The sequence below is a fragment of the Chenopodium quinoa genome, unplaced genomic scaffold (assembly GCF_001683475.1).
Source record: "Chenopodium quinoa cultivar QQ74 unplaced genomic scaffold, ASM168347v1, whole genome shotgun sequence".
Classification (NCBI taxonomy): Eukaryota; Viridiplantae; Streptophyta; class Magnoliopsida; order Caryophyllales; family Amaranthaceae; genus Chenopodium; species Chenopodium quinoa.
Genome location: NW_018743574.1, coordinates 642,735 through 670,495, shown reverse-complemented (window position 1 = coordinate 670,495; position 27,761 = coordinate 642,735). Strand labels below are relative to the sequence as shown.

Here is a 27,761-nt window from a genome sequence, read left to right as displayed (position 1 = left end):
GAAGATCAAAAGTCCAAGTGGCTGGAGGAGCTCCCTGGAACCCTTTGGTCCCTTCGGACAACTGAAAAAGAGGCAACGGGCCACTCACCTTTTGAACTGGTGTATGGTGCCGAAGCAGTCCTTCCAGTGGAAATTGTCTCTGAGAGCCTTCGAGTGCACCACTTCTCGGCTGAGAATGAGCGACTGATGAGGGAATCTCTCGATTTCCTCGACGAAGTAAGAGACTCAGCCCGAGACAGAATGGCCGCCTATAGGCAGAGAATCAGCAAATTTTATAACCGAAGGGTCCATTCAAGGCCTCTCAAAATTGGAGACCTTGTCCTTCGGAATGCTGCTGCAGTTCAGAAAGGCCGAATCCATGGGAAACTCTCAGCTGCATGGGAAGGACCTTATGAAATTTATGATGAGCTTCAGCCAGGGACATACCGACTTCGGCAGTTGGATGGAACTGAGTTGAAAAATCACTGGAACGCTGATGTACTGAAAAAATACCATGTGTAAACCCTTCGGGGCAGAACAATCTTTGTAAGTACATTTTGAATTAATGAAAGGCCTTGGAGCCGCCATTTATATAAATGTTTACAACTTTTTATCCTTTCAAAATTTTCTTTGTTCTATCTACTCTTTAAGGGTTTTTTATTCAGCCTCGTCTGAAACCTTCGCCTTCGGGTAACTGGGTTTCAGATTGCTGACAAAATCCGTCTTTTTAAAGAACACTGGTCTTTCAGCTGAAGTCAAACTTCAGTAAGACTTGTTCTCCAAAGACATGAGTCCATGGACAATTCTGGGATATTGCCTTAACTGAGCCTTGTATTCCAGAGAGCTATTATCCAAAACATTGCCTTAAGTTGGCCCTGTGTTTCGGGTATCCATTTTTCAAAGATAGACAGAAAATCAAGGATAACAGCAACAGTTGAAATTTTTTTATTCAGCCTCGTCTGAAACCTTCGCCTTCGGGTAACTGGGTTTCAGATTGCTGACAAAATCCGTCTTTTTAAAGAACACTGGTCTTTCAGCTGAAGTCAAACTTCAGTAAGACTTGTTCTCCAAAGACATTAGTCCATGGACAATTCTGGGATATTGCCTTAACTGAGCCTTGTATCCCAGAAAGCCATTATTCGAAACATTGCCTTCAGTTGGCCCTGTGTTTCGGATATGCGTCTTTTTAAAGAACACTGGTCTTTCAGCTGAAGTCAAACTTCAGTAAGACTTGTTCTCCAAAGACATGAGTCCATGGACAATTCTGGGATATTGCCTTAACTGAGCCTTGTATCCCAGAAAGCTAATATCCGAAGCATTGCCTTCAGTTGGCCCTGTGTTTCGGATATCCAACTTTCAGATGAAGTCAATCTTCAGTAAGACTTGTATCCCAGAAGCATTGCCTTCAGTTGGCCCTGTGTTTCGGATACCCATTTTGAAGAAGTGAAGAAATTGCTTATTCAGCTGAAGTCATACTTCAAATTCTGGGGGGGCAAGAAGCACTCTCAGTGCAAGTATGTTCGGCAGAATTGAAGTATGTTCGGCAGAATTGAAGAAACAGAAACAGTAAAGCATTCAAAAACAAAGCAACTGAAGAAAAGAGCATCAGATTAATAATTCATGCTCAGAAATTGAGCTACAAGTTCAATTAAACTGTATCGGCAGCCGCCCACAAGCGGAAAATAACAGCTGCCGAAATACGTACATAAGCAAAAAAATAAACTGTTGTACGACAAGGCAAGCTGAAGCAAAAAACAAGGCAAAAAATTCAGAAAGCGGCAAGTCTAAAGTTAAGCGCATGATGAACCGCAAGATTCTGAAGACGAATGCCCGAGTTCCTATGCTTCAGCCTGAGGATCAGACTGATCAGCGTTGAGCCCCATGGTGGCCTCAGCCCCAGCAGCAGAAGAAGCGGGCTTTGCACTCTGCCGAGCCTCCCTTTCCCTCTGTTCAGCTTCCAACTCCATTCTCTCAGCTTCCTCTTCGGCTTCCTCAGCCTTAAGAATTTCAGCTTCGACTGGAGTTGCATACTTCATATGAGGGTCTTCGGGATTCTGGACCCATTCAGCACATTTAGACCAGTCCAGCTTTGGTTCAGCATGAAGGCAGACTCTTCGGCATACTCTGAACCCGTTTCTGAAACCCATCTCATATTCCTCTTGGGTATAGACACGGACTTTGAGTAGAGCCTCAGCATCAGCCAGCTTCTTCTGGGTCTCCTCCAAGTCTTCCTTGGATTTCTTCAGCTCATCAGCGAGCTTGGAGGAGGAACCTTTCAGCTCATTCAGCTCCTGCTGAACTTGGGAAGCCTTTGTCTGAGCCTGGGCCACTTCAACTTTTTTGGTCATCAGTTGATCCTCAGCCTCATGGAGTTTAGCTCTCTGAGCTTCGGCAGCAGCAGCAGCCTCTGAGAGTTGGACATCTTTGGCCTGGAGCAGCTCTTCAGCAGCCATTCGGCTGGCTTCAAGAGCTTCTAGACGTTGCTGCACTTCAGCTTGTGCAGCAGCTCCTTCCTGAATACGGCTCTCAACAGCAGCCTTGAATTTGGAGACGTCCACTCCCATATGCTTCTGGAGGAATTTTTCCCCTTCCATCAGTGGGGGAAAAACTTCCTTCTCCATAGCGTCGCAGAAGGTTTTGAGGGCTTCAACAGCTTTTTTCTCGTACTCCTCACCCTTCTGCTGCTTCTCTTCAGCTGCTGCTTGCTTCAGCTTAGCAAGCTTTAATTCCTCTTCAGCTACCTTCTTGTCGTGCACAACAGCGTCTACCCTATCTTGTAGGGTATCTATCAGCTCTACAGTGAGAGTCTGATTGTGCACGAACTGAAAACAGGAAGACAAAAAAAAAATAATAAATAAAAAAAATATATATTTATAATAATAAAAATAGAGCTGAATTTCAGAGGAAATGAAGACAAGGAAAATTACCTGCATCATCAGCAGTTGGTTAGACCTGGCTGGGTCAGGAACTGATCTGCTGGATTCGCCCATCCCAGCAGTGGCCTTCAGCGACCAGATCCTTGCCCTATCTACTTCGGACATGCCAGCAAAATCGCCGAAGTAGGCTGCAGCTCCTTCTCGGTTCTGACCCCATATGAGGTCCCAGATGTGGTCTGGGATTGGAATTCGGGGGGCCGAGAAACCCATTTCTCCAGATTGCAGAGTCTGGAAGGAAGGGAAGGATGACGATGGAGCTTGATTAGCTTTGGATGGCTCAGCATCATCCTTCTCAGAGGAGTCAATTCCTATGACCTCCTCTTCTTCAGGGGTGAGGACGAAAGCCTCAAACTCTCTTGCGATGTCTGCCGTGAAGCCCTCAGCACTGGACATCACGGCATCCTTGTTTTCGTGCTCAGCAGCACTCTCCTTAATTTCTTCTTGGACCCCTCCCTTAGATTCGGGAGTTCTCTGATCCACCTCCATCTCAGGAGGTGGCGGAGGGGTCTTTTGAGGTGATTGGGGTGGTGGCCGAGGAACCCTCGGCGATCCATTGCCTTCCTCGGGTTCCCTTATTGCAACGCCGATGGTCATCGGCCTCCGCTGAAAGTCATAAGGGCCGATGATGGCCATCCTTCGGCGCCTTTTCTGAAGGGGCTGCTCGTCCATATCTGAGTCTGAAGACTCTCCTTGTATTTGGTCTTCGGGACGAACAGGAGCTTTCCCTTCTCTATGTCTGTTACTCTCTTCAGACTGTAACAGACAGGGGGGAGGAAGAATGTGAGTAAAAAAAAAAAAAGAAAAGAAAAAAGAAAGACAAAGTTAAGTCTGAAAGCTCACCGAGGTCTTCAGCAAAGCCTCGTCTTCTTCAGCTGCTCTAGCTGCAGCTTCTGCTTCAGCAGCTCTGGAGGACCCTTCTCCTCCTTCGCAAGCTTCGAGAACCCGTGCAACCTCTTCGGCTGTACGGGCAGCTTCAGCTTCTTCGTCCAGCAGCTGAAACCAGGGGTCTCTCTTCTTCCACCAAGGCTTCCGCCTCTGATACAGAGCAACAACCTCAATTTGGAAGTGGAAAGAGTCTAGATGAACTTCCCTATGCCTCGGCTCAGTGATAGACGGGGCCCGTTCAGTTACAACTCGTTCTCGGTTGACACCAAGACGAGCGTAGTTAATGCCAACGTTGGTCTCGTCCCGCTCTGAAAAAGGAAAGGGGAAAGGTTAGTTAAGATAGGTTGGCACATCATAAAAAAGAGAAGCGAGAGAAGAAAAAGAGATAATTAAAAAGCCTCGGCCCCAGCCGAAGAAGCTTACCATCCTTAAACTTTCGGCTGAGGCCAACAGCTGCTAGCATGTTCTCTTGGAAAACGTAATGCGTATCGGGGAGCCAAGTCTCCGGGATATGCTGCATTCGGCCACTGCCCCCCCGGTTCGGCAGCTTGCCGAAGATATGTTGCTGATCAAGGTTCGGATCCGCCCCGTTATCTGCGGGGGGACCTAGACTTCCCATTTCGGGATCAGGCTCAGCGAGGTACCGGGGAGCGCTGAAGACGCAAGGGTGGCCCGGATCTGTGGGTGCCCTAACCCAAATCCATTGACCTCTCCAGTCCTTGTCTGAAGAGTCGTTTGGCCACATGGTTAGGTATTGGGGCCGGGACTCAATCCGGTACCACCCAGAACCATGGCTTCCGTGCCCACTTTGAATATTTGGCACTAGCCGATGGAGCTTTTTGAAGCAGTGCAGGTTCGGCACATACTTAAAGAACTTGCAGACCCATAAGTATGTCATCACCCTTCGGATGCTGGTGGGAGTTAACTGACATAGAGAGATGTTGTAATGGATCAGCAAGTCTCGGACGAATACGTCCAAAGGGAACCTCAGCCCGTACTGAAGCTGTCTTGTGTACACCCCCACATACCCCGGGGGTGGACGATGGATTCTATCGGATGCCGAGGGCATTCGGCACCAATACCCATCAGCTTCAAAAATGTCGTAATGCAACTCAATTTGCTCGGCAAATCGATATTGATCGGCATTCTCCACCCACCATGGGTAGGGGCGGTTCTTTATCATGGCCGAAGCAACTTCGGCATTCTCCCATTCTGAAAACCCGGGGAGGATATCCCAAAGGACAGCGGGAACTTCATCATCCCGTTCAGAAGCGCTCGGCTCCTCCGTTCTCTGAGGAGGAGCCGAGGAAAGGGGAGTCGCCCTAATCCCTTCAGCAGGGTCAGACTCTGGCCTTTGTCCATTCCAGGTCCCAATCCTGTTCCTAGGATCGGGAATCGGCCTTGCTCTTCTTGGAGCACGAGCTCTACCTCTAACTCCTCTTGCCATTGATTATTTCGAAGAAAAAAGTCGAAAGAAAAGGGGAAGGAGTTCGAATTCGAAGAAAAATAAACTGAAATCAAAGGAATTTACCTTAATCTGAAGCGAAAGTTGCCGATTTACGAGTTCGTAGTGGCAAGTCTCAGTTTCTAAGCTTAATGCTCGGGGAATTTGCGAAGTTTTGATGCGGGTTCTTGGTTTCTCTCTCGAGAATTCTGGGTTTGTGTTGGTGAATAAGTGAGGAGAGATGACGCGCCTCTGTTTATATCTCCAGGAATGGGATACGAGGAGTCTGCATTTTAATTTCTCTTAAATACTCCACTAAGTAACCGTTAAACACATGATCCTGTGATTAAACTGCCCATTATCCGTCCAACTTCCACAATCATCCGCCTTAACCGTTGTTATCTCATTAATTACGGTTTAAATTCAAATTTTTGGATTTATTAAATCATTTACTTCCCTCCTTTTCTGAATTAAATCAAACCCGACCCGTCATCCTTCCAAATCGGGTCTGGGGGGCAAGTTGTTTGGGTCCAATTTAGTCCAATTGGGCCTAGGCATTAAATGATCCAATTAAAAGCCCAAGGTCAAGGTTCAACTCTCCAATTGTGCTAAAGTCAAAGGTCAGCCCACAAAGCAAGCCAATTGGGCTAAGGCCCAACCTCTCCATGTATGATGAGGTATAAAAGCCATCAATATTGATAAATTTCAGATATTCATTCATATGTTCATTCATTCATATGTTCATTGATATATTCTGATATATTCCATCAAAGCCTCAAGCAACAAACTCTCTTGCATAGTGTCCTCTTCTTACACATTGTACTGACTTTAGCATCGGAGGGGCCTTCCTCGGCAACACCCCCGAGGCTAGTTTACGTGTGTTTACTGTGCAGGAAACCTTCGGCCCAACATAACTTGAACCGAATCCAGCCTTCTCCGTTTCAGCGGACCTTCGGCAAGGTCCCATTGTTTTCACCCGAAACACAGAGTAAATATTATGATCATATCGTTCAGCTAAACAATATAATACATATATAGTTCGTATCTAATATGCGTGTTTTAGATTACCGGTAGTCCGTACCTGATCTATTAATTAATGAAATTAAAGATGTCAAAGTGGTAAGTATAATAATGCAGCAATCACATGTATCTTATCCTATCCAAACTTTCTGGACTAATTAATGGACCTCCTCTATTGCTTCAATTTCTTGCAATTTATGCAACTCAACTAATCTTACTCATCACCTACCACAACTAATAATGTTCCCTCCTTCGCATTCAGTTTGAAAGCTAAGGCCCAAGACCACGCTACGATCTGTGTGATCTCTTAATTAATAGGTAGCTATCAAATCCTTTGAATTTTATTAATATAATATCTTACTCTCTCCTTCCTATTGATTGTAGTAAGTCGTTTAATGTTTTGTAGATAATAATTATTAAAAACGTGTTGATGTTAAAGTGACTAACGGATACGGGATATCCAATCACATAGTCTTCAAAAAAAATACATATCTTTTGTTAATATGTTGATATATTGTTTAATTTGCTTCTATGAAAACATGATTGATTACACATAATTAAAACAAATTTCTCAATAATAAATCTTAAAAATGTGGTTGTCAACTAATACAAATCATTTTCCCTTATAACTCATTACACAAAAAAATTAAATTAAAGCGAGTAACACTACTTGTCCTAAATTCTTCATAATCAAATCACCTATTGACTAGGAAAAAAGTAATATATAGCATAGGAATATACTCTAATAGCATTAAAAAAAACTTTGAATTATCAAACATCTTATACTACAAATCAACCACATGTATGGCAACTAAACAAAGAAATTAAAGTAATCGTCCATGATATATATGCATACTAAAATGACCTACCAAACAATATTCAATTTCAATTATTCCCTTATTTTAATTTGTTTTGGGGAATTTGGGTACAATGGTACATATTGTAAGGATAACTTGTAGCCTATATTGGTAGCTAATCGTACTTAACACTAATTAATGTTTCATTAATATCTAATTAATCTATCATCAATCAAGTGTATTATTGATCTAAAGAATAATCCTTTTGATTGAAGAGCCTTAACTGCGACACGTAGTTTTTCATGAAGATTCTTTGCTGCTTACCACTTTGCCAGAATAACACTAGCTAAAATCGTACCTAGCCAGATTCCCACTTGTATAGATCGATAGATGTGTTTCACGTACGATTTTTAATTTGGGTTCTAAATGATTTTTAATGTTAGAGTCAAATGTTCATAATAATGATAATACTAATGCATGTTTTACAATACCTATTGATAAAATATCTTATAGGATAATTATCAAAATTAATTATCTTTATTCTTTATATACATACATCATATTTCAGAAGGTATATACGTAGTAGTATTATAGTAAGGAGTAGTATACAACGAGCTTTCATTAGAATTGACGGTCACAGTTGCTAGCACGGGTGACATGTTCAAAAACGAATGAATTCATGTACTTAATCAAACCCCTAGGCACATACTCTATCCTCTTACATTGAGCTCCGCCACCCTTCTTATAGCTTAAAAATTACATAATTGTCGTTATGTGTATAAATATATATATTACCTAATCTTTACCTATTACGTGACAGCTAGATAGTTATTAATGAGATTTTTTCTTTGCATTAAAAAAAAAAAAATAAAAAAAATTGGGGAGGGGGGGGGGGGGGGGGGGGGGGGGGAGGGTGTGGCAGTTTGATAGATAGTCACTAAAAAAAGAAGGTACAAGAGTTGCTAGAGTATACTGCATGCATTGGATTCATACAATTGTTCTTGATGTAGATGAGAAAGAATGAATAGGAAGAAATTAAAAAAAAAAAATTGAAAAGAAAAGAAAAGGACATTTATATTCTACTTACTTGTAAAATAACTTGATCTGAATTTTAGAGAATAGAATTTTATGACACGTTTAGTTTTAGAGGAAGAAAGAACATATTCTTTGCAATTCTTGTTGTCCCAACATTATTGATTACTTGGACTTGGTGCCCACATTTTATGTCCAACTATTATCTTCACATTACTTTTGCATCTAGCAAGCTTTGGGGTTTCAAGTACTTCACTTATTAGTTGGAACTTTGATTTTTAACTTTTGTTTCTACATGCTTTTGTGCTTTCTTTTTTTATATTTGTTTGGAAGGTATTTATCAACTTTAATTTGTGATATTTTTAGGTAGATCAAGACATTTTAAGCACTAATTTATGGTGGGAGTTATTCAAAATAAAAAATTCACTCGATCTTGTAATAATTATTGCAAGTCCATGTCCTTTAAAAAATTTTTTGTATGATTGAACTGACTACTCTAAGATTGATTCTCTATTTTTATTTTATGAAAAGATAATCTAGGATATGTTTGGTAATGGACATGGATCACTTTCTGATATGTTAGGATTAATCCAGTAAGGATACTCATCTTTGAAAATTGCATTTAATTTTATATATAGGGATGAATTAAACTAACACATGGTGCCTAAAAACCTAGAACACATTATCTAAATAAACTTTTCTTACTTTTGGTCGATATCATCATTTTATTATTGGGTTTCATTAAACATTAACTAAAAATATCTTAGTATTTGCGTAATTGTTTGTCAAAAAATCAATGGATTTTTTTTATTGTGATGTCAATCTTTTTTTCGATCTCCTCACATAATATATTGAGTAACTACAAATAAATAAATCAATGAGACCTTGGCCTAGTGATTAAAACTATGAATTTGTGTACAATAAGTCGCATATTCAAATCTCGCACATCCATTAAAAATTTGCATTGCTCTTACTTTCGTTAATGTGGCTAAACAATAAAAGTGAGTTTTAAGAAGAATAAAGACCTTTTAATAGGTTTAGAAAGATATCTTTTCAACAAAAAAAAAAAACCTTGTTTTTATTAGGATAACTTTATTTTATTGACTTTTGGTTATAGTGTGAGGTGACTATGTAGATCATGAATGAGCAATCTTGTTTTTGTTGCTCAAGCTAAGGCCTTGTTTGGTTCACCTTATTTTTACTGATCTGATCTGGTTTGGTCTGATCTGATCTGATCTGATTGTCTGATTTGACCAAACTTTGACCTTAAGTGTACGATAATCTATTAGGAAAAAATATATCAAGTGGGATCTTGTTAGATACGTAATAATGTGTAGTTTATTAATATGTAATTTTCACAATTTTTTTCATTACGAAATTAAGAATATTTAGCGATAAAAAACCGCACATAAAACGATGTTCTAATCTGAACTTATTTTTTCTGATCTGATCTGAACTTATTTTTTCTAAAATAAGTAAAAATAAGTTAAACTAAACAAGGCCTAAGCATTGTAGTCTCGTAGGTTACTCATTTGAGAATTAAATATGTCTGAGGTTAAAGGTACACTTTAGTAGTAGAAAACTACATGAGTAGTGCTTAAAAATTTATATTTTAATCTATCTGTATTTGTATAGATTTCAACAAATACTCAATTCTAATACCACTATTCCATTGGTTACTTGAGAGTCTCAAGTCCAAACGTTATCAAGTATACTGGTTCTAGATCTAAACTCATATATATATATATATTCTTTTTTATCAATTTCGAGTCAAAACTGAAAAAGAATTGACTTTTGACACGATATGCAATACAAGATACTCAATGTTCTCCCTAGTTATAATATATGCTGAGCAAAATACTACTCCTAAATCCTAATGCCAAATACCTCAAATGGGTGACAAAGGCACAATTGAAAACATTGCACAACAAAGCCCAATTCCTTTCGAAGGCTGGCTATCTATTGAACCACATTCACCAATCTGAACTAAACCACCAATTGACCAGGTCCAATTTTCAATTTCGGATCACGTAAAGTTTGGAAAAAGTGGCCAAAAAAACAAGAAAAAAGAAAACTTTTCTGCCCAGAAGATCCACAGTAGAGTGAGAGTGGAATGGAAGCTCTTGGAAAAACTTGCTTATCTTTATTACCCACAAATTTTTCACTTGAAAATGGCATCAAAAGCAAAAAATTAATCACCAATTCCAGTTTTCCTGCTACTGTAAAATCTGGGATTTGCTGCAAATTATCTGGTAATGGGAATGAAGAAAAACCCTCAAGTAATTCCATCACAATTCCCAAGAAAAGTAGGATGGAAGAGTATAATATTGCCATGAAGAATATGATGAGGAACCCATATGAATATCATCATGAACTTGGTCAGTTTCTAATTTTATATTTTGATTTTATTTTTGTATAATCATGTTATTATTAAGATTATCAATTATGGGTTTGATATGATTTGATTTGCCCAAATTTGACCTGGGTGCTTGTTAAATTTAATAAGAGTTGATGAAAATTCAGATTCATTGGTTTATGTTGATAATTTTTTAATTATAGATTAGAAAAGTAGAAGCATTATCTTTGATTTGTACTTCTTCAGCTTCATTAGTTGGGTGATTTAATTGATTAATGTCTTATGATCATATTGTTAAGCGGGGTTAGAATAATATCTCATTGCCAGCTCTTAGAACCTTTTGCCTTATGATGTATTGGTGTGACTTTCTAATGGAACCAAAGTAAATTACTTTTTGGGTTTGAATTACATTGGACGTTGTGAAGATAATTAATGGATTTGTTTGCACTTAATAGTTACTCCCAAAAATAGTCATGTTGATTGTGTAATTTGTACTAATTATACGAAGTATAATGAATGGAGTACTCCATATTGCATGTTTGTTGCCTTTAAAATTAAGGGTCAGTTGAAACCAATGTCTATCAACTTTGGTAACCTCTTTGAAGGCATTTGGGTTAATATTGATATTGATTTTGATTGTGTTAAAATACATGTAGCGTGGCTTCCTTTTTCCTTTTATACTTTCATTTAGTTGATTATGTTTGAGCTTTGTGGCAAAGAAAGTTACTTTGTGATCATATTAGTTTAATTGATCATGCTTATCATATTGGCATAAAGAATTCATTTAGCGTTGAGGATTAGTGGAACTAATTGGACTAATTGGTTCATTAATCTTTCAACAAAAAGCAAATTAAAGGTGAAAAGACAGGGAAGGGGGGTTCAAAAGCAATTGTCTATATGAGGTTAACCATAGATAATTTAATAACATCTCTTCAAATAAGTGGAAGACTCATTAAGTTGTGAAACTTTATGTGCCGTTATGTGATGTTGAGATGTGCTTCAGATGTAAATAAAAGGTAAGCCTTCCAATGGAATTTAACCAGTAACTGCCAAATAAAACGCGTCCCAAGATAAATTATTTGAAGTACCGCCCCGATTGACGCCTCCCAGCGATCCACAGGCATCTGTAGCATGTTGTACCCGAGAGTTATTTTGGTGGAAAATCAGTATATTTCTGCATTATTCAAATAACAAAAACCTATATCACTTCCTTGCTAAGGTAAAATGCATGATGCATATGTCACAGCCTCACGGCATTTCCTTGGTATATCTTGGAAGGACTTTGTATAGAAGCAATAACGAAGTGAAACATGTATTATCAATATTGCTAAAAAAACCTGTCTCCAACTGTATTGTTCTCAATAGACATTATCACCATGCTGTCTGTATGCCACTGAGTTTGGTGACTTATCTATGTGAATGATACCATGTCTATGCTTTTGGAAGAACATTTTGTTATTCAATAACTTTTGACAATATACATGGTATGGTCTAGTGCTTCGGCCAATGATGTATCTTTATAATTTTCTGTAATGGAATTGTTCCACTTACAAAAAAAAAGTTTCTAGCTATTGTTTACTTGAATTATATCAGCAATGGTAACATAATTGCATATCTATCTTTGGTTGCTTAGGAATGAACTACACTTTGATATTTGATAACTTAATTGTGGGCTCACAGCCTCAAAAGCCAGAAGATATTGATCACCTGAAGCTAAATGAAAATGTAGCATACATATTGAACTTGCAACAGGACAAGGACATTGATTATTGGGGGATTGACTTTGACTCCATATTGAAACAATGTGAACAGGTTGGGATATGTCATATGAGAAAGCCTGTAAGAAATTCCTATCCTCAGCTCCTCTCTTGTATATCTTGTGAATTGGTAGGGGAGGCGAAATACTCTCTTTTAGTCTTCTTGACTCTTTACTCATATATATTACTAGGCTAAAGATTTTGATCCAGATTCGCTGAGAACCATGTTGCCCAGAGCTGTTTCATCATTGGAGTGGGCCATATCAGAGGGGAAAGGAAGGGTATATGTTCATTGTACTGCTGGACTTGGGAGAGCCCCTGCTGTTGCAATCACTTATATGTTCTGGTTTTGTGGCATGAATGTAAGTACTCAACTTCAGACTTTGTTGCCTTAATAAAATTGTTTAATGTTTGAATTATGACGTGACCCATAAGTAAAAACAAGATCAGAATTCAATTTTTTCTGTCTGGATGGGGAACTTGTTGCTAAGATTTTGTACTAAATTCTCCGTTGGTGTTACATGGTTGTGGAGCAGCTGAAAAAGGCATATGATGAACTTACTTCAAAAAGATCTTGTGGACCCAACAAAAAAGCAATACGCGGAGCTACTTATGATCTTGCTAAAAATGACCCTTGGAAGGAGCCATTCGAGAATCTTCCGGAGCATGCTTTTGAGGATATATCAGATTGGGAAAGGAAGCTGATACAAGAACGTGTGCGTGCCCTTCGTGGAACATGAACCAGACACACGGTGCACGGTATCTTTCACACTTAAATATGCTCAAGATAGATTGTTTTGGAGTCTTTTCTCTTAAGTACAATTGCTTAATTGTGAGTCCAGAAACTTTGGCAACATGTGATTTCGTGTCTGTTACAATTGAACTGAGCAAGTGCCATTCATTTAGGGCTATGAGCTGGTTACTTTGTGCTCAAATGCTAGTCCACAGCTTGGGTTTAGTCTATAACAAGATAACCAACTTTTTAGGCTAGTGCTTAGATTGATAGAGCTTTATACATGAGGGTAAAGGGAAATAAGAAAGGAGAACTTAGAAACAAAATCTTCAATGTGAGATGGTGTTCATGGCCGCGGCTCTTTTGACTAGTCTTGGCATTATGCTGTCCATAAGGAAGTGTCAAAGGGTCATGCTTTAGGACTTATACAAGTATGAAACTGAGGAAATGATGGTTTCCTTATTAGACCCAATGATGACCCATGTTTGCTTGTCAGATAGCTAGAAATATTAGCCTGGTCAGTTTGAAAGGTGAGGGATTAACCAAAATTACGCAAGCTAATTTTTCAGACACATGAATATATGCTTGATTATTCATATACACCTTATTAAATTAAAGGTTCTCCTCATCAACCTACCCTGCCCCTATGGAAGTGTCAACATAAACATGGAACTAATGCTTCTGCCCGTGGGGGTTGGAGGTGCCATTTCTATGCTGCCTTACCCTTGCTATTACTGAGAGCCTGTTGCCAATTTAACCCTTGAAATGCTATGCCTGTGACTGTATACTGCTCACATTCAGGCAGAAGCAGAGAATAAATTTAAACAATTTGATTTAATCTAATAATATCTAAACCCAAAGAATTGATCTATTGCCTCCATTTGAAACGGACGAATCTATCAAACAGGTTAAATATGGTATGGATTACACTGCAAGTACATATATATGGCTGGTATAACGAGTGTTAATGTCTTCACATTAAACACAAATAATATCATTCATATTCTTGTAGATTCTGAATAAATTGTTCAATTGTTGGTCGGTTTCAGGAATGGCAAAGGCGAGCTGCAAGAGCGTGCTAGAAAGTCAAGAGTGATTCTGTATATTCATCATAAGACTACTCATTGAAAAAGTAAAGTAATACCGTGGAATCATCATAAAAAAATTGCCTTATCAGGTGGTTGAGGAAATGGTATGGTGGTCCTCTATAGCTATTACACCAACACTGTTATAGCGCCGTGGAGCTCCACCGAGCTGAATACATGTGGAAGTGTTACTGTGCAACATATATCTGTATCTTGTTATTATAGTTTATCATATAATGATGAAAAGGTGTAATAATAGGCAAGAAATTTATAAAGATCATCCCTTCTCTGTGTCTCTAATGTTATATGTACTCTCTTGCAGTGATGAATGGACGAATGTTCCTAATACTACTAGAAGGATGAAGATTTGTGATGTATATCTTGTCCTTGATTGAAATATGGCCTTCTAGTTTTTGCAGAACCATGCTTTATATTTTTTTGTCGTTACAAATTGAGATTGCGCATAAGATATGGGGTAGCTTGTGTTCTAATCTCTATATATTATCATCTTAAGGTGGTTTTACACAATCTAATCTCTTGTAAATTATACAATTGATACCGTAGCAACATAAGATACGCTATATTATTGGATGAAAAACAAATACTACTTCCGTTACATATTATTTGCAACGTTTTGACATAAAGTAAAGAAGAAAAATGTCTAATCGTTGCAAAAAATGTGAAACAGAGGTAGTGTTTGTACAGAATTTTTTTTACTGCATAACTTTGGATCTTTTCTTCTATTGTATTAAAAGGGTCTACAAGAATTTGTATACAAAATTTTCAGTGATTGCATTAAAGCTAAGTTCAATCTAAAACTCTACAGCAGATGGGCATGTGTCATCTGAGATCATCTTCACAACAATCTGAGGTTACAGTACGAGCCTGAAGCTTTACCAGTTGTTCTCGTTGATTTCCCAAGTGTAATGCTGTAAGTATCCACAATAAACACACCTATGTTCAAACAAACAGAAATAAGTTATTCTAATCAGTGCAAGAAGGCAAAAGGAAGATAAGTTATAGAAACAAAATGATCATCTCAGGACAGCCACTAGTTGACTAGAAGCAAGAAGCTGCCTCACTCGATAACTTTCTCGTATGGAGAGGGTGATTCCCACATCAGAGATACTGGTAAATAATAAGTCAAAAGAATAACTGAATAAGGGATTATTCCATAACAATAATGAAAGAAAAGACTATCCACGTCGTTAATATTAAGCTATTGCCTACAGGAACGCAGAGGGTTCTCTACTCGGCCTTTGTTCATAATTTCACATTAATAAGTTATCTGGACAGTATCCTTCCAAATAAAATAAAAAAAAAAAAAAAAGGTTATCTGGATAGTAGTTTTGGACAAAGTTATCGCTGGGTGAAAGTAAAAATTACTCGGAGAATGTTCCTCAAGAGCAGAAACCAGATAGTGTTTCACTTCAGGGAAATTTCTAGGGGTTTTAAGTTTTAACCCAGAAAAATTACATACTACCTCCGTTTTGATTTATTAGTAACATTTACCATAAATGCATACTACAAATTAAATACAACCAATGCTTTCTTTCCTTTTTTACTTGTCATTTCTTTCTATCTCTCCTCATCACATGCAACTTTATTTTTCTCTCTCCATTTACCACTCACAAACAAATTGGTGAATGTCACATCATTGCAAATAAATTGAAACGGAGGTAGTAACTAGATAGCTGGAGTAAGTTAAGAGCAGAATACATGCAACTTACGCTATCCAGCAAATTTTGAATCCAACAGGTGAGATAACGTAGGCACACATCAACCCACAAAACAGTGTGCCAGAGTCTCATATGTTTGAATAAAAAGGGCATAAAACTACAGCAAATAATGTGATCAGTCATTGCAGAGACAGGAGGCCTCCTGTGAGTGGGAACAGGGAACAAGCGATGTGTAAGAGCACACACAGTGAGATTGTAAATCTAGCCATCTTCCAGTCCAAAGGGTTTTGATAACAATAAGGTGAAGCAGTTGGCAGGACACATGAAATATTTTAATGCCAACTGCTTAATCTTATTGTTGACAACCTAGATATAAGACATAAATAGTCAAGCGACTGGTCAGCTACAGAGCTATATCACCTCAAGTTCATCAAGGGCTTCAAGGTTCAATCAACTTAATGTGGATCAGGGATGAAGATTTAAAGAAAGCTAACAATTGTAAGAGTATTGCATTTTTGTAACCAATAGTCCACTTTTAAATTTTCTTTTAAACTTACAATTTGTCCATATTACCCTCAATGATAACTGAAAATACTATCTAGAGGCTTGGTAAGGATAATATATTTCATAAAGAAGAATCAGATGGTAGTTCAACCCAAATCGTGATAAATGACCTTCAACCAAAAGTGTCTTGGTAATGGGGATGTAGCTAAAAATTACAAGAGGTGTGGATAAGTTAAAATCAAAGCCAGAGTTTTATCAGGTCACCAAGAGGAAATTGTGACAATTATCAATGTACTAAAAACGTGTTAAGAAGAGCTGGGATACAGGCATCTTCTCTAGAATGAACTGAAATAATTCAACAATGCAAAGGGATAATGATATAAACAGAGTCTTTAGAGAGCAAGGGCAGCAAAAGGGGGACGAAAAAACCTCTTAACAGCAAGGGAAGCAAAAGGGGATGATAAAACCTCTTAACTCGTAATAAGCAGTTCTCTTTTGCAAGCCAATACTGTAGTAAGATACCCAATCTAAGGCCTGAATAATAAGCATCAATACCATGGACTTCAAACCGATTCACAGATATCAATTTCAGACTGCTGTAAATTTACTTTGAAGAGAAAAACATCCTTGTACATATTGTCAACTTTTTCCCCTTTTCAATTAAATTCCAAACCTTATTGCTAACCTAAACCTTTCTTTATTTTTGGGTGCAGACCTAAACTTATTATTAGAAGGAACCACAGCATGCTTCTTTTCAAATTTGCCTCTAAAACATCTTAAACAAGCAGATTAAGACTTACAGGAAGGGCGTAGAATGATATTGTTGATGTTTTCCCCTCAAAAGATCCAAAAAACAGCTTGAACATCCCTGCTGCGGTGGCATCTCCAAGCCTTTGCACAATTACATCTATGCACACCTGAATCAGTATTTTAAGGAGAAAGGTAGTCAGTAGACAAAAAAATAGCCCAGCAAGATCTATGTGTTGTGACAGATTTTGAAAGAAAAGCAAGGAAAAGGGCCAGAAAAGAAAGATTTTTTTTAAGAAAATGAGGGGTTGGAACCTCAAGTGAATTTTCATAGTAAAAAAATATAGGTGGAATGATACTCTTCTTACATAGCCTATTATATCTATAACATTGATTAATAGCATAAGGTAGAGTAAGTAAGATTTTTAAGATCATGTTCAATGCAGCAATTATGCGTACCTTGGCTTTGTATTTTTCCTCCTGTGAAACAACAGTAAACAGGAGTTCCCTTCCTGGCCTAGTTACAACATACATAACAACCTGTAGAAGGGAGAATGTGAAGCAATGACTTATTCAATAGTATCCCTTTAAATTTAAGTTTCTATACGTGGAACTAAATAGAGCAAATTATACAAAACAAACCTTCCTCAGGGTTTCACAAACACCAACGACAATCCAAGTTGGCCATGCAGATATAGCAACTAAATTGAATAAAGCAGCTAAGGGAGCAGAGCTAATAGCAACAGTGACACCAGCAACAGTAAGTATGCGACCCTGTTTTAGTGAACACAAAATCATTTGCATTAGCAATACCAATAACCTGCATTCCAAATAAGAGTGTCACTTACAAAAGCCATAGATTTGCACCAAACGGACAATAATGGCTTATATATAAAAACTTAGCAGTTAGGAAGCTAAAAAACAATTTAAAAATTTTCCATAACAGGAACAGAAAATCATTTTAGAGCATTATAAACTGAATCATGGGACATCAAAGAAGAAGAGGCATGATTTGGTAGATATAAAATTTGATAGTGGGACATCTATTTGGGGAAGGATGCAACTCTTGATGACGTTTTAGAAATTCATTTAAGGTATAGGTAGCTAAGTAAAGGTCGGAGAGAAAGCCTTGCCTCTACCTAAATGCAACAGAACACATCAAAGATGAATATATGATCAACACATAAGCAGAACTAGGTCAGTGTCATGTGAATCAACTCCACCTTGACATGACCCTCTTTGGCATAGATGAATATATGATTATACTTTCAATAAGCGATCAAATTAGGAATATAGAAATGCAAAGGGGTAGATAAAAGACTTGAGGTGCATCCAGAACAGAGGCCTAAAGTCTCAGCATAAGGTTGATAATGAAGTTGCAAACATATGCGAAGCAAGGCCCACACCTCCAAAATTAGAAGACTGTTATTTTGTATAATACTTTAAAATTCAGATAGAATCACAAGTTAAAGATTAAAATTGAAAATCTCCACAATATGCATCTCATTTTGCCACTTCATAAATTAGCATAACATACCGTTAAGGTGATTTGCCCTGAAAATATAAAAAGGGCAATAAAGCTATTGATCTCCGCAAACAATTTCATTCTACCAGCAGCACTTGATGTTGTCAGGGCAATTATAGAAACTTTCTGAAACAGCAGTAAATAAAATAATAAGCAAAAATTAATGTGACTTAGTTCACGAGAAATATAATTGATATTAAAAAGAAAACCAAATATAAGGCTCATAGATCAGAGATAAAGTTGTCTTAACCCTAACTAAGAAGAGCATATGGCCCATCCAAAGACAAGTACCATACTTTTAACTCAGCATTAGTAACTGTGATACTGACTTTACTACTAGGTAAATCCTTAAACCTTATGAAAGCAACCTGTAATACATTAAGGACTATGAGGATACACATAAGCATCTGAACAACATTAGTCAAGAAGAAATAGTGATCATTCTATGCAGAATAAACAATATCGACAAAGGGTCATCTCTCTGCAGGTCAGATATGAAAACCTCTAACAACGGTATCATAATTTCACTGTTATTAAAAATTTGCAAGTCTAGTACTCTATTAAGACAGCCCAGTCAACCGCAATTCTCCTGGTCCCTCCCTGCCTTTTAGAAATACAGTTAGTCTTCCACTTAACAAGGGTCAACTTTCTCAATAAATCTCAGTCATTAGAGGAAACCTCATTGCCATAATGAGGCCCTATGCACGTTGCTGATGTAAAGTTCAGATAAAGAAAAAAAATTATTGGACAAAAAAAACTACAAAAATTCAAGGGATTATGAGGTCAACCTCACAATCACAAGGTGGATACTAAATACATACACCCCAGCGAGGGTTATCCTAGCAATCATGTCAAACATTTAATTAGCAATGATGTATTGGTCAAATACAACAGAAGCGCCCAAAAGGGTAATGAAAATTTCCACATAGTATTGTGACTGCTCAAGCAGCTTAGATGTGTTTACAGGCTTCATGTTCTAATGTCTTTGTCTCATCATCATCCTATACTTACTGACAATCGAATAAATATCAACAACAGTGGTGGATTTCATGAAGTGATTGCCACCAAATACGGGCAGTTTGATTGCAAAGTTATCACGAAGCACCATAACATCTTCCACAAAGATACAACATTCAAAATATCCATGCATAACACACAACCAAACTGCCATGAAACATAAGCTATCTTACCTGGAAGTAAAAGAATGATGAGACAACAGCACTCAGCCATAGATACAGTGATACATAGATCAAATAAGATGAGGAGAGTATAAGCCTAAAGCCATCCAACATAGCCAAAAGTTGAGGTGTTTCTGGAGAAGATTCCTTAGGCGTTGATGTTTTCTTTATCGCTCCACTTTGTTCTTCATCCAGTTTACTGTGTACAGCAAGTCAAAATAATAAGATTCTGAAATACTGAATATTTAAATTAGGAGTTATCCTCCTCTTAAATCATATAGATCAACAGGCAGAACATTATCTTGAAAAAGATGTGTTTATACTTCTCACTGAATAAATCAAATCCTACAACAGAATCGATTGGATACAAACGTAAATGCATGTTCTCAAAAACTGATGCTACCCGAAATTACCCAGGATACTTGTGTTTATGCCTCTAGCTTAAAAATTTAGCTCCAACAAAAGAAAGAGATATTGATTTGGTACAAATCTAAATTCAAGTTCTCTAAGACTAATGCTACCCAATGTATCTCCAGAAAACTCAAATAAGTTCAAACAATAATAGCTCTATGTACATAAAACAAACCATACTACAATCCTTGTGCACTATTCCAAACATGATTACATTCAATTTATATGCCCCTGACTGCGGCAGAAAATTTAGAGTCAGCATAGAGGCCATATAGGAAGTACAATACAAGCTATATACACTTATATAAAACATTATTTCTCCATAAGCTTCCCCAAACCCTTATTATCATAGAGAGTGAGAGGATATGAAGAATTAGAAGTTTATTGCTTTGAGAGTGAGCACACATATTAATTTAAGTAGTCATATTACCATGGGAATTTTGTAGAAAACTTATTCTTCCAAAGAGAGCTCACACACATCAAATTAAAATTGGAAAAAAAAAAAAAGTCATATTATGTTTTCACACAAATATAACCAATTTATAAATAAAGAGATAGATTCTCTTCAAAGTCCAAACGCGTGTAGTCTCCTTACTTAGACCATTAGCAATTACCCACATTCTATAGGCCAGATAACGCTGCATAAAGCCTAACTGAAGTCTCAATACTCTTGGTAAACTGGTGTTCAGAAAAAGTCTACCAGGAATTGACTGACCAACTTTTGGAAATCAATTAAATTTGGCACTGATGTGACATTGGGCATCCATATCAAATTGTAGAACGTTCCCTACAAATAAGATAACGTTCACCTGTCTCAAATCATTTCATTGCTCATTTTATCTCTCCTTGTAACATTGCACATCCAACTAACCATCATTTTCTCTAGTCCTATTAATTCATTTATTGTATTTTCTCACAAAGGCCACAATCAACATATTTATTATCTCATACCCTGAGTTCATTCAAAGGCATAAGGCTTTGTAACCATAGAACATACCTAGGTCATACCATTATAATCATTAAGTTTCAGACAAGGGATTAACAAAAGAAAAAGGAAATTGGTACTCTATCTTACATCATTGGAGTGTCTTCCTCAGAAATATGGGGTGTGCCTTGACTAATTCCTTTAGAAGACTGTGCAGCTAGTTCCATTAGAAAAGCAGCCACTAGGAGTAAAACTGAAAGCAACAGATATCAAGGACTGTGTCATAACAAAAGCAAAAACAAATAAAAAAGAAAAAAAATCCATAGCAAGTATTGAAGTCATAACAAGACAATCACATACAAGGTCCCAGCCAAGCCATTCCAGTCGCAAATAATGATCCGAACAGCTGACCAAGTGTAGCACCCGCACCAATAAACCCAAACAGTCTTGAGCCTGACTGGATATAAATCCAAGTTAAATTCTCCAAAAGCCTTCATCCATCAATCAACAGAAGGATAGTAACTAACCTCGCTATCCATTACATCGATTACTCTTGCCCACGTTGAAGAGATAGTTATCAAATTCAACAAAGCAATCTTCAATAAGCAAAGAAGAAAAATCAAATAAGAATCGTAAAATATCAAATACTAAAGCAAGCATTTAACTTCAAGCTGGAGGACATAACCATACCCAAAGGAATAAACCAATTCTCACTGAGATGTAATACCATGAGAGGTCATCCCAACTAGAGTGCATAACATTGGAATGCTCCCCGCCAACATTTTGATCATGTTCTGAATGCACATCAACTGAATCCTGAGTCCCAAAACAGGAAGCATTAAGAACTAATAAAAAACTAAGAAACAGAATCCCAACATTAAAGCAGACTGCATTCATAAGTATTTTCTCGTAATGAATTAGTTATCTCACCTTATTATTGGATGTGGAAGATCCATTTGTTGAAGTATGCCAAAAAACAAAGAATATGACAAGTGACAAGCTAAAAAATCTGTGTATCAACACCAGAGCCTGAAATTTTAAAAATCATCTATGAATAATGGCACAGAAACAGCTATATTTGTGCAGTGTCAATACTAGCTTTAAACTCCGATAGACAGCATGTAACACGAACTTTACACCAAGTAACATGAATCGAGACTTTCTACAACTAAACCATCAGGTCTTCACTTTTCTAGAACCACCATTATTTTTAAGTTAACACTGAATGGTTCAGCAAAAAGACTACTTCTATCACAGTTGATATCAGATTTGCAAGTTGCAAAGTGAAAATAATGCCACTATTACACAACAGCTCTGTCTCTATTCAGCAACTCCTCCAAATTTGGATTAGATCGGAATGTATCATTTCACTACTCAATGATGTTTCATAACTTATTATCACTTGTCAGTTGTCACAGCATAACAAGAAAAAAGATCTCCGAATCCATCAACATTATTAAAGCCTTTTCAATTAATCATTAATTCTACACACAACAATAAGACCTTTTTCTATAAACCCTTTGATTCCTAAAATAATAAGACCTTTTTCAATCAACCCTTGATTCTACACACAACAACATTATACTACTTCAACTCCGACTCTTCCCAGCACCTAATTTTCGCTTATTTCAAGAAAAATAAGTTCATAAATCAAATGAGTTAAAAGTTCGGGACCAATGAGTTCACATATATAAAATCCAGTGCCAATAAGTTCAAATAAGTTAAGTTCGGAGCACTAAGTTCATACAAGTTAAGTTCGGGAACAACAAGTTCACATAAATCAAGCTAACAACATAACGAAAAGTCAATACCCTGCCTTTGGATAGATTTGGCAGCGAAAAGAGCAATGTAGAGAGAGGAGCAGCAATCAAAGTAAGAACCAACGATCCAATAAAAAGCTCAGGAAGATTTGATAACCCTAATGATATTGCTCCTTCATCTCGCAATGGTAATACCACAAAGTATGCACTCAAAATCTGTCCAATTCAACAAAATCAAAATCAAAATAAATAATATAAACACTCAATTTCAATCATCAAAATCAAGAACAATTGCGGAAAATGAGATCATAAAAATTACTGAATAATAAAATTAAAAAAATTAAAAAAAAAAAAAGGGAGAAATTGCATACGAAGAAGAAAGATCCAGCGGAGTGAAGAAGCGGCGAGATTTCGTGAGGTTTGACGTCAACGACCGCCGACAAAATCGCTGCCAGTCGCCGGCGATCAGCCATTGTTTCTCTCTCCTCGAGATTGAAGGGTTTTTAGCTCAGGGGAGAGTAATGAACGAGAATTGGGACTTGGGAGTGTATTTGGATTTTGTCGTTAAAACTGTTATAAGCCCAAATTATCTGCTCCCACGGCCAAAATCTCGATAGTACCAAACTCTCAATATGGACTCGGTAAACGTTCGGTCAAAACAACTTGTTTCAATTCGAATTCAACTCAACTTGTAGTTTTAACAAGCACGAATTGACTCATTGAACAAGCAATAACTTGATTCCTTAAGCTAGTGAGCAGCTCGATAATTTTTTTTACTCCCTCCGTTTTTTTATAGGCTAGAGATGAGATTGCGCGGAGTTTTAGGTAGTTTAATAAAATAAAAAGTTAGCGGGGTAAATAAGGTTATTATTTTATTGAAAAGTAAAGTAGTGTGAGAGGGGACTGGGGACCATTGGGGAGTGAAAAATCAATAAATATATATATATAAAATAAAGTAATACTAAAACAGACACCAAAATTGACACTTGTCAAATCTTGGTTCAAAATTTTCCCTCCAAAACCTATTTTTCTTTTTTATTTTTCTTTTCATTTTAGCCATTATGGAAAAGATTTTATTATGTATAGGTAGAATCTAATTATTTCCTATTGTTTCTTTTGTAATTGTTTCAACTAATATATTGTTTCCTATAATTCAAGATTTAAATTTATCAAATTTGTTTCAAACTCAATATTATTTCTTAAATTGGTCAACTTATACATTATTGGAAATACGAGTAATATTTTTTGAGTCGTTTTCCTAGATAATTTTAAGTGGAATTGAAATCATTTTAATTAATCTTATTTGTAGTACTTGAATAATTATATTCTTTCAATAATTAAAAAAAAAAAATCTACCAAAAAAACTTTGACGATAGTCTTCTTTGTTTTGAATTATTGTCTTTGGAATTTTTAATTATTTTTACTTAACCTTTTTCATAACAATTTTAACAATATTACTATTGAGACGGACCACTTATGATCACCTCTAATGGAAGCCTAACATATATCTTATAAATAAACTCAAATTTATGAATTTTTTACATTGAATAATTATTTTAGAATGGTATCTCATTTATAAATTCCACAGTACATTAATTTCTTTTATTATTGGTCTAATTCTTTAATAATTTCATTATCATTGTTATAGGTTTGTGTCAATTTGTGTCTACACACTACTAAGCTATGAGCTATGTGATTAATTAAATTTGACTAAGTTATTTGAATTTCCTTCAATAAATCACCATTTTTTTTTTGTATAAATAGTGGTCGAACTATAATATCTTTAGAATTCTTCAAAAAGTTTAGTAATACCGTGGGTTGCACGGGTTCTAAACTAGTGATAAAGTAAGAAAGAGTGGGAACATTAGTGGGTAAAGATATATTATTAAATTGTAAGAGATTTCCAAAAATGAAAAACTCTAACTTACAAAAAAAAACGAACGAAAATAGTAACTCTACCTTATAAAAAAAACCGGAGGGAGTTTTAATTATGAAAATAAAAAATCAGTTAAAAAATAATTTAGTACTCCTCTTTAGAGATAAGTTAGTACTTTTATCCACCATTCACCCTATTTTAAGTTTAAAGGGGAATACATTAAATAATGATGAACTACTACTATATATATATATATACTTTTACATTTGCTATTTTTTAAGTAGTACTCCATACTAGATATATATTGACTAAAAGACAAATTATTTTCTTAAACTAAATCTAAAATAAAAAGTATTTAAAATTAATATGTAGATATAAAATAAAAATAAAAAAAAAAGTCAAATTCATCTGTATAAAATATAATGAAGTACATGAAAACTATATATAATACAATAATATTTAACGTAGTACGTATTATTTTGGGGCATCACCCGGACTAAACACTAGTCAATACTACGTATTATAAAAGTAAAAGTTTTGCAATTATTAAAAAACCTAGGAAGCACTTCCTCCTTTTTTTAGTTGACACCATTTAGGTTTTGCACTATTCACAAACTATACTTTGACTAGTTTTTGTGATTTAAAGCTACGATAAGACATAATCATATGGGATCTTACTTGAATCATCCCAATGTATATTTTATTAATATCTACTCGTACTTTTTTTAATTTTACAATATCGATATTTAGAGATATTAATCGTTAAAATTGTACATAAGCAAGCGTGATAATAAAAATGTGTCAACTAAAAAAACGGAGGTAGTAAATGCAATAAGCCAATAAGTTGTAGGAAGGAGTTTATTTCTTAAACAAATGTTTTTCGTGCTGTATAAAACAAGAAAGTTTGAATTACAAAATGTCGCCACGTGGCCCACATTGCTCCGTGAGTTATGAACCGCCTGTTTAGACAAGCCAGTGAATCATTTTTGGAAGAAAACCTTCCATAATTGAGCATCTTAATGAATTCTCACCTATACCCTTCATTATCATTCATGCTATAAAATTGTGACATAACGTAGGCATGTATATCAACACAACGTCCAAAAGATGCAATTGCTAACAATTAATAGTGATATATATAACATAACTGTCATAGCTACTAAATACGTAGCATTCTTCCTAGCCACATACTACACTCTTAAGCATACAATCCTACGCTACAATCTCAAGATCAAACTACCACCAAGCCCTTTTCTCTCTTTCCCCGTCATTGGCCACCTCTACCTCTTTTACAAGCCCCTCCATCGTTCTCTAGCGCGTTGTCCGCCCAATATGGTCCAATTCTCTATCTCAGGTTTGGAGCTCGGCACATTGTGCCATCCTCTTCTATTGTGGAGGAGTGCTTAGTCCGGAATGATGTTTTTGTGAACCGGCCTAAGCTCCTCTCTGGAAAGTACAATGGAAATAACTTCACAACTATTGCATGGGCCCCATATGGGGCCCATTGGAAAAACTTACGAAGGATTGCAGCCGTTGAGATTCTATCTCCTAAACGACTGTAGATCCTATCAAAGATTCGGGCCAATGTGGCCCAATCCTTTATCGTCGGATTATGAAGTTAGAAAGTAGTAGTGGAGATGGTGTGGTGGAAATGAACTCGGCCTTATTTGGGCTAACCTTAGACAACATGATGAAGTCGGTAATGGGGAAGAGTAACTTTGAAGAGGGAGATGAAGGGATAGAATGTTTTAGAAGGTTTGAGAAACTTTTAAAGCAAAGTTTTAATAGGAGTGGGGTTTCAAATATAGAAGATTTCTTGCCTATCTTAAAGCTGTTTAAGGTGTTTTATTGGTCAAACGAGAATATGCTAAAGACGATCATAGAAGATTGCAATGAGATCATGAAAGTAATGTTAAAAGAGCATAGGAAAATGGAGGAGGAGGGAAGATTAACCGAGGATAGAAAGAGGTCAATGTTGCATGTTTTGTTGTCCTTAAAAAAAAAAGGATCCTCAATATTATACAGATGAGTTGATTAAATACTTCATCTTGGCAAGTCTCCTGTACTTTTTTTTTTTTTTTTTTTCACAAATTTCAGATCGAGTTTAATACTTCTTCCGTTTTTTAAATATTGCACTACTTGTCTTTTAAGGAAGTTTCACAAATATTGAACCATAACCATTTTAGGAAAGTAAATATTTGTGTTCACACTACAAATATCTTATATACCCTTATCTTTTAACACTTAAATCTTTAGTTTAGGTTTACAATCACATGGCAATTTTGTACTTTTATCTTTCTCTCTCTTCCTTTTTTCCACTACCAAAAAAATTTGTGCCCAACCCTGAGGCCAGTCACTTCTATTTAATTTTTGCTTCAGTTTTCTTTAATTTTTCTCTCTCTTATTCTCTCTCCTCTTGCAATTTGCTTTAATTCTATCTTCTCCTGCAATTTTCTTTTATTATCTCTCCTCTAAATTCTCTATGTTATTCTTGCAATTGTTGAAAATGGTGAAATTGAAGATCATAAATCCCAAGGGAAAGAAAAGATCGTCTACTTGTAAAACAATTGATCTGATAAATCTTCAAACCCTATTTTTTACATTTTTAAGAATTTTTGAAAATCATATGCATTTTGCCCTATTTTTTACAGTATTGTTGTTTTTGCGAGTGTTTCGACCTAAGTTTCGTTTTTTTATTTGGTTGCATATGCTTAATTATAAGTTCTTTTATGTTAAATTTTGTTTTTGTTCTGTTGCTGTGTTGCATATGCTTACTTTTCTGTTGTTGTGGCTCTGATGAGTTACTTGTATTGTTAATTTTTAGGGTTACCTGTATGTATGTCAGGGTTGATTTTGTTTTTGCGAGTGTTAGGTTGAAGAAGTTTCGAATTTCTTTTGTATTTGTTTAATTTTTAGTTTCTTTTGTATTTGTTTTGTGAATGTTGACCTAAGTTTTGAATCGGTTTTGTTTTGCGTCATTTTGTTTCATATTTTAAATTATCTATAAATAGGTTACTTGAAATTAGGGGTTACGTGAAATTAGGTGTTACTCATAATATGGGTTAACTGTTGAGGGGATACTGATTGTATTGGTTACTTGAAATTAGGGGAAATTTATAATATGGGTTACTT

The 27,761-nt window shown here is 36.3% G+C and overlaps 2 protein-coding genes and 1 pseudogene across 2 annotated transcripts; 2 read left to right on the top strand and 1 right to left on the bottom strand.

The window, feature by feature from the left end:
* The first annotated feature begins 9,943 nt into the window (after window positions 1-9,943).
* On the top strand, window positions 9,944-14,445 carry LOC110681833 (phosphoglucan phosphatase LSF2, chloroplastic-like). The gene is made up of 5 exons (XM_021857965.1): window positions 9,944-10,471; window positions 12,083-12,288; window positions 12,398-12,568; window positions 12,743-12,965; window positions 13,989-14,445. The coding sequence occupies exons 1-4, from the start codon at window positions 10,207-10,209 to the stop codon at window positions 12,944-12,946; spliced, it is 846 nt and encodes a 281-aa protein (XP_021713657.1). The 5' UTR covers window positions 9,944-10,206; the 3' UTR covers window positions 12,947-12,965; window positions 13,989-14,445.
* Window positions 14,446-14,585: 140 nt separating this feature from the next.
* LOC110681832 lies at window positions 14,586-23,444 on the bottom strand. Its single transcript, XM_021857964.1, has 13 exons — window positions 23,125-23,444; window positions 22,805-22,969; window positions 21,924-22,022; window positions 21,684-21,809; window positions 21,521-21,589; window positions 21,354-21,450; window positions 21,144-21,246; window positions 19,670-19,856; window positions 18,492-18,605; window positions 17,597-17,728; window positions 17,414-17,494; window positions 17,008-17,124; window positions 14,586-14,978 (listed from the first exon to the last, which is right to left on the bottom strand). The coding sequence occupies exons 1-13, from the start codon at window positions 23,224-23,226 to the stop codon at window positions 14,865-14,867; spliced, it is 1,506 nt and encodes a 501-aa protein (XP_021713656.1). The 5' UTR covers window positions 23,227-23,444; the 3' UTR covers window positions 14,586-14,864.
* A 2,289-nt stretch (window positions 23,445-25,733) lies between these two features.
* Window positions 25,734-27,538, top strand: LOC110681730 (annotated as a pseudogene).
* The last annotated feature ends 223 nt before the right edge of the window (window positions 27,539-27,761 follow it).

Excerpts from the sequence above, each read along its gene's own strand:
- LOC110681832 (XM_021857964.1), bottom strand. The coding sequence starts at position 23,226 with ATGGCTGATCGCCGGCGACTGGCAGCGATTTTGTCGGCGGTCGTTGAC. Across the intron at positions 22,970-23,124 it reads CCGCTGGATCTTTCTTCTTC|ATTTTGAGTGCATACTTTGT; the intron begins GTATGCAATTTC and ends TGAATTGGACAG. Across the intron at positions 21,451-21,520 it reads TCGATGTAATGGATAGCGAG|TCAGGCTCAAGACTGTTTGG; the intron begins GTTAGTTACTAT and ends ATTTATATCCAG.
- LOC110681833 (XM_021857965.1), top strand. The coding sequence starts at position 10,207 with ATGGAAGCTCTTGGAAAAACTTGCTTATCTTTATTACCCACAAATTTT. Across the intron at positions 10,472-12,082 it reads TGAATATCATCATGAACTTG|GAATGAACTACACTTTGATA; the intron begins GTCAGTTTCTAA and ends TTGGTTGCTTAG. Across the intron at positions 12,289-12,397 it reads TATGTCATATGAGAAAGCCT|GCTAAAGATTTTGATCCAGA; the intron begins GTAAGAAATTCC and ends ATATATTACTAG.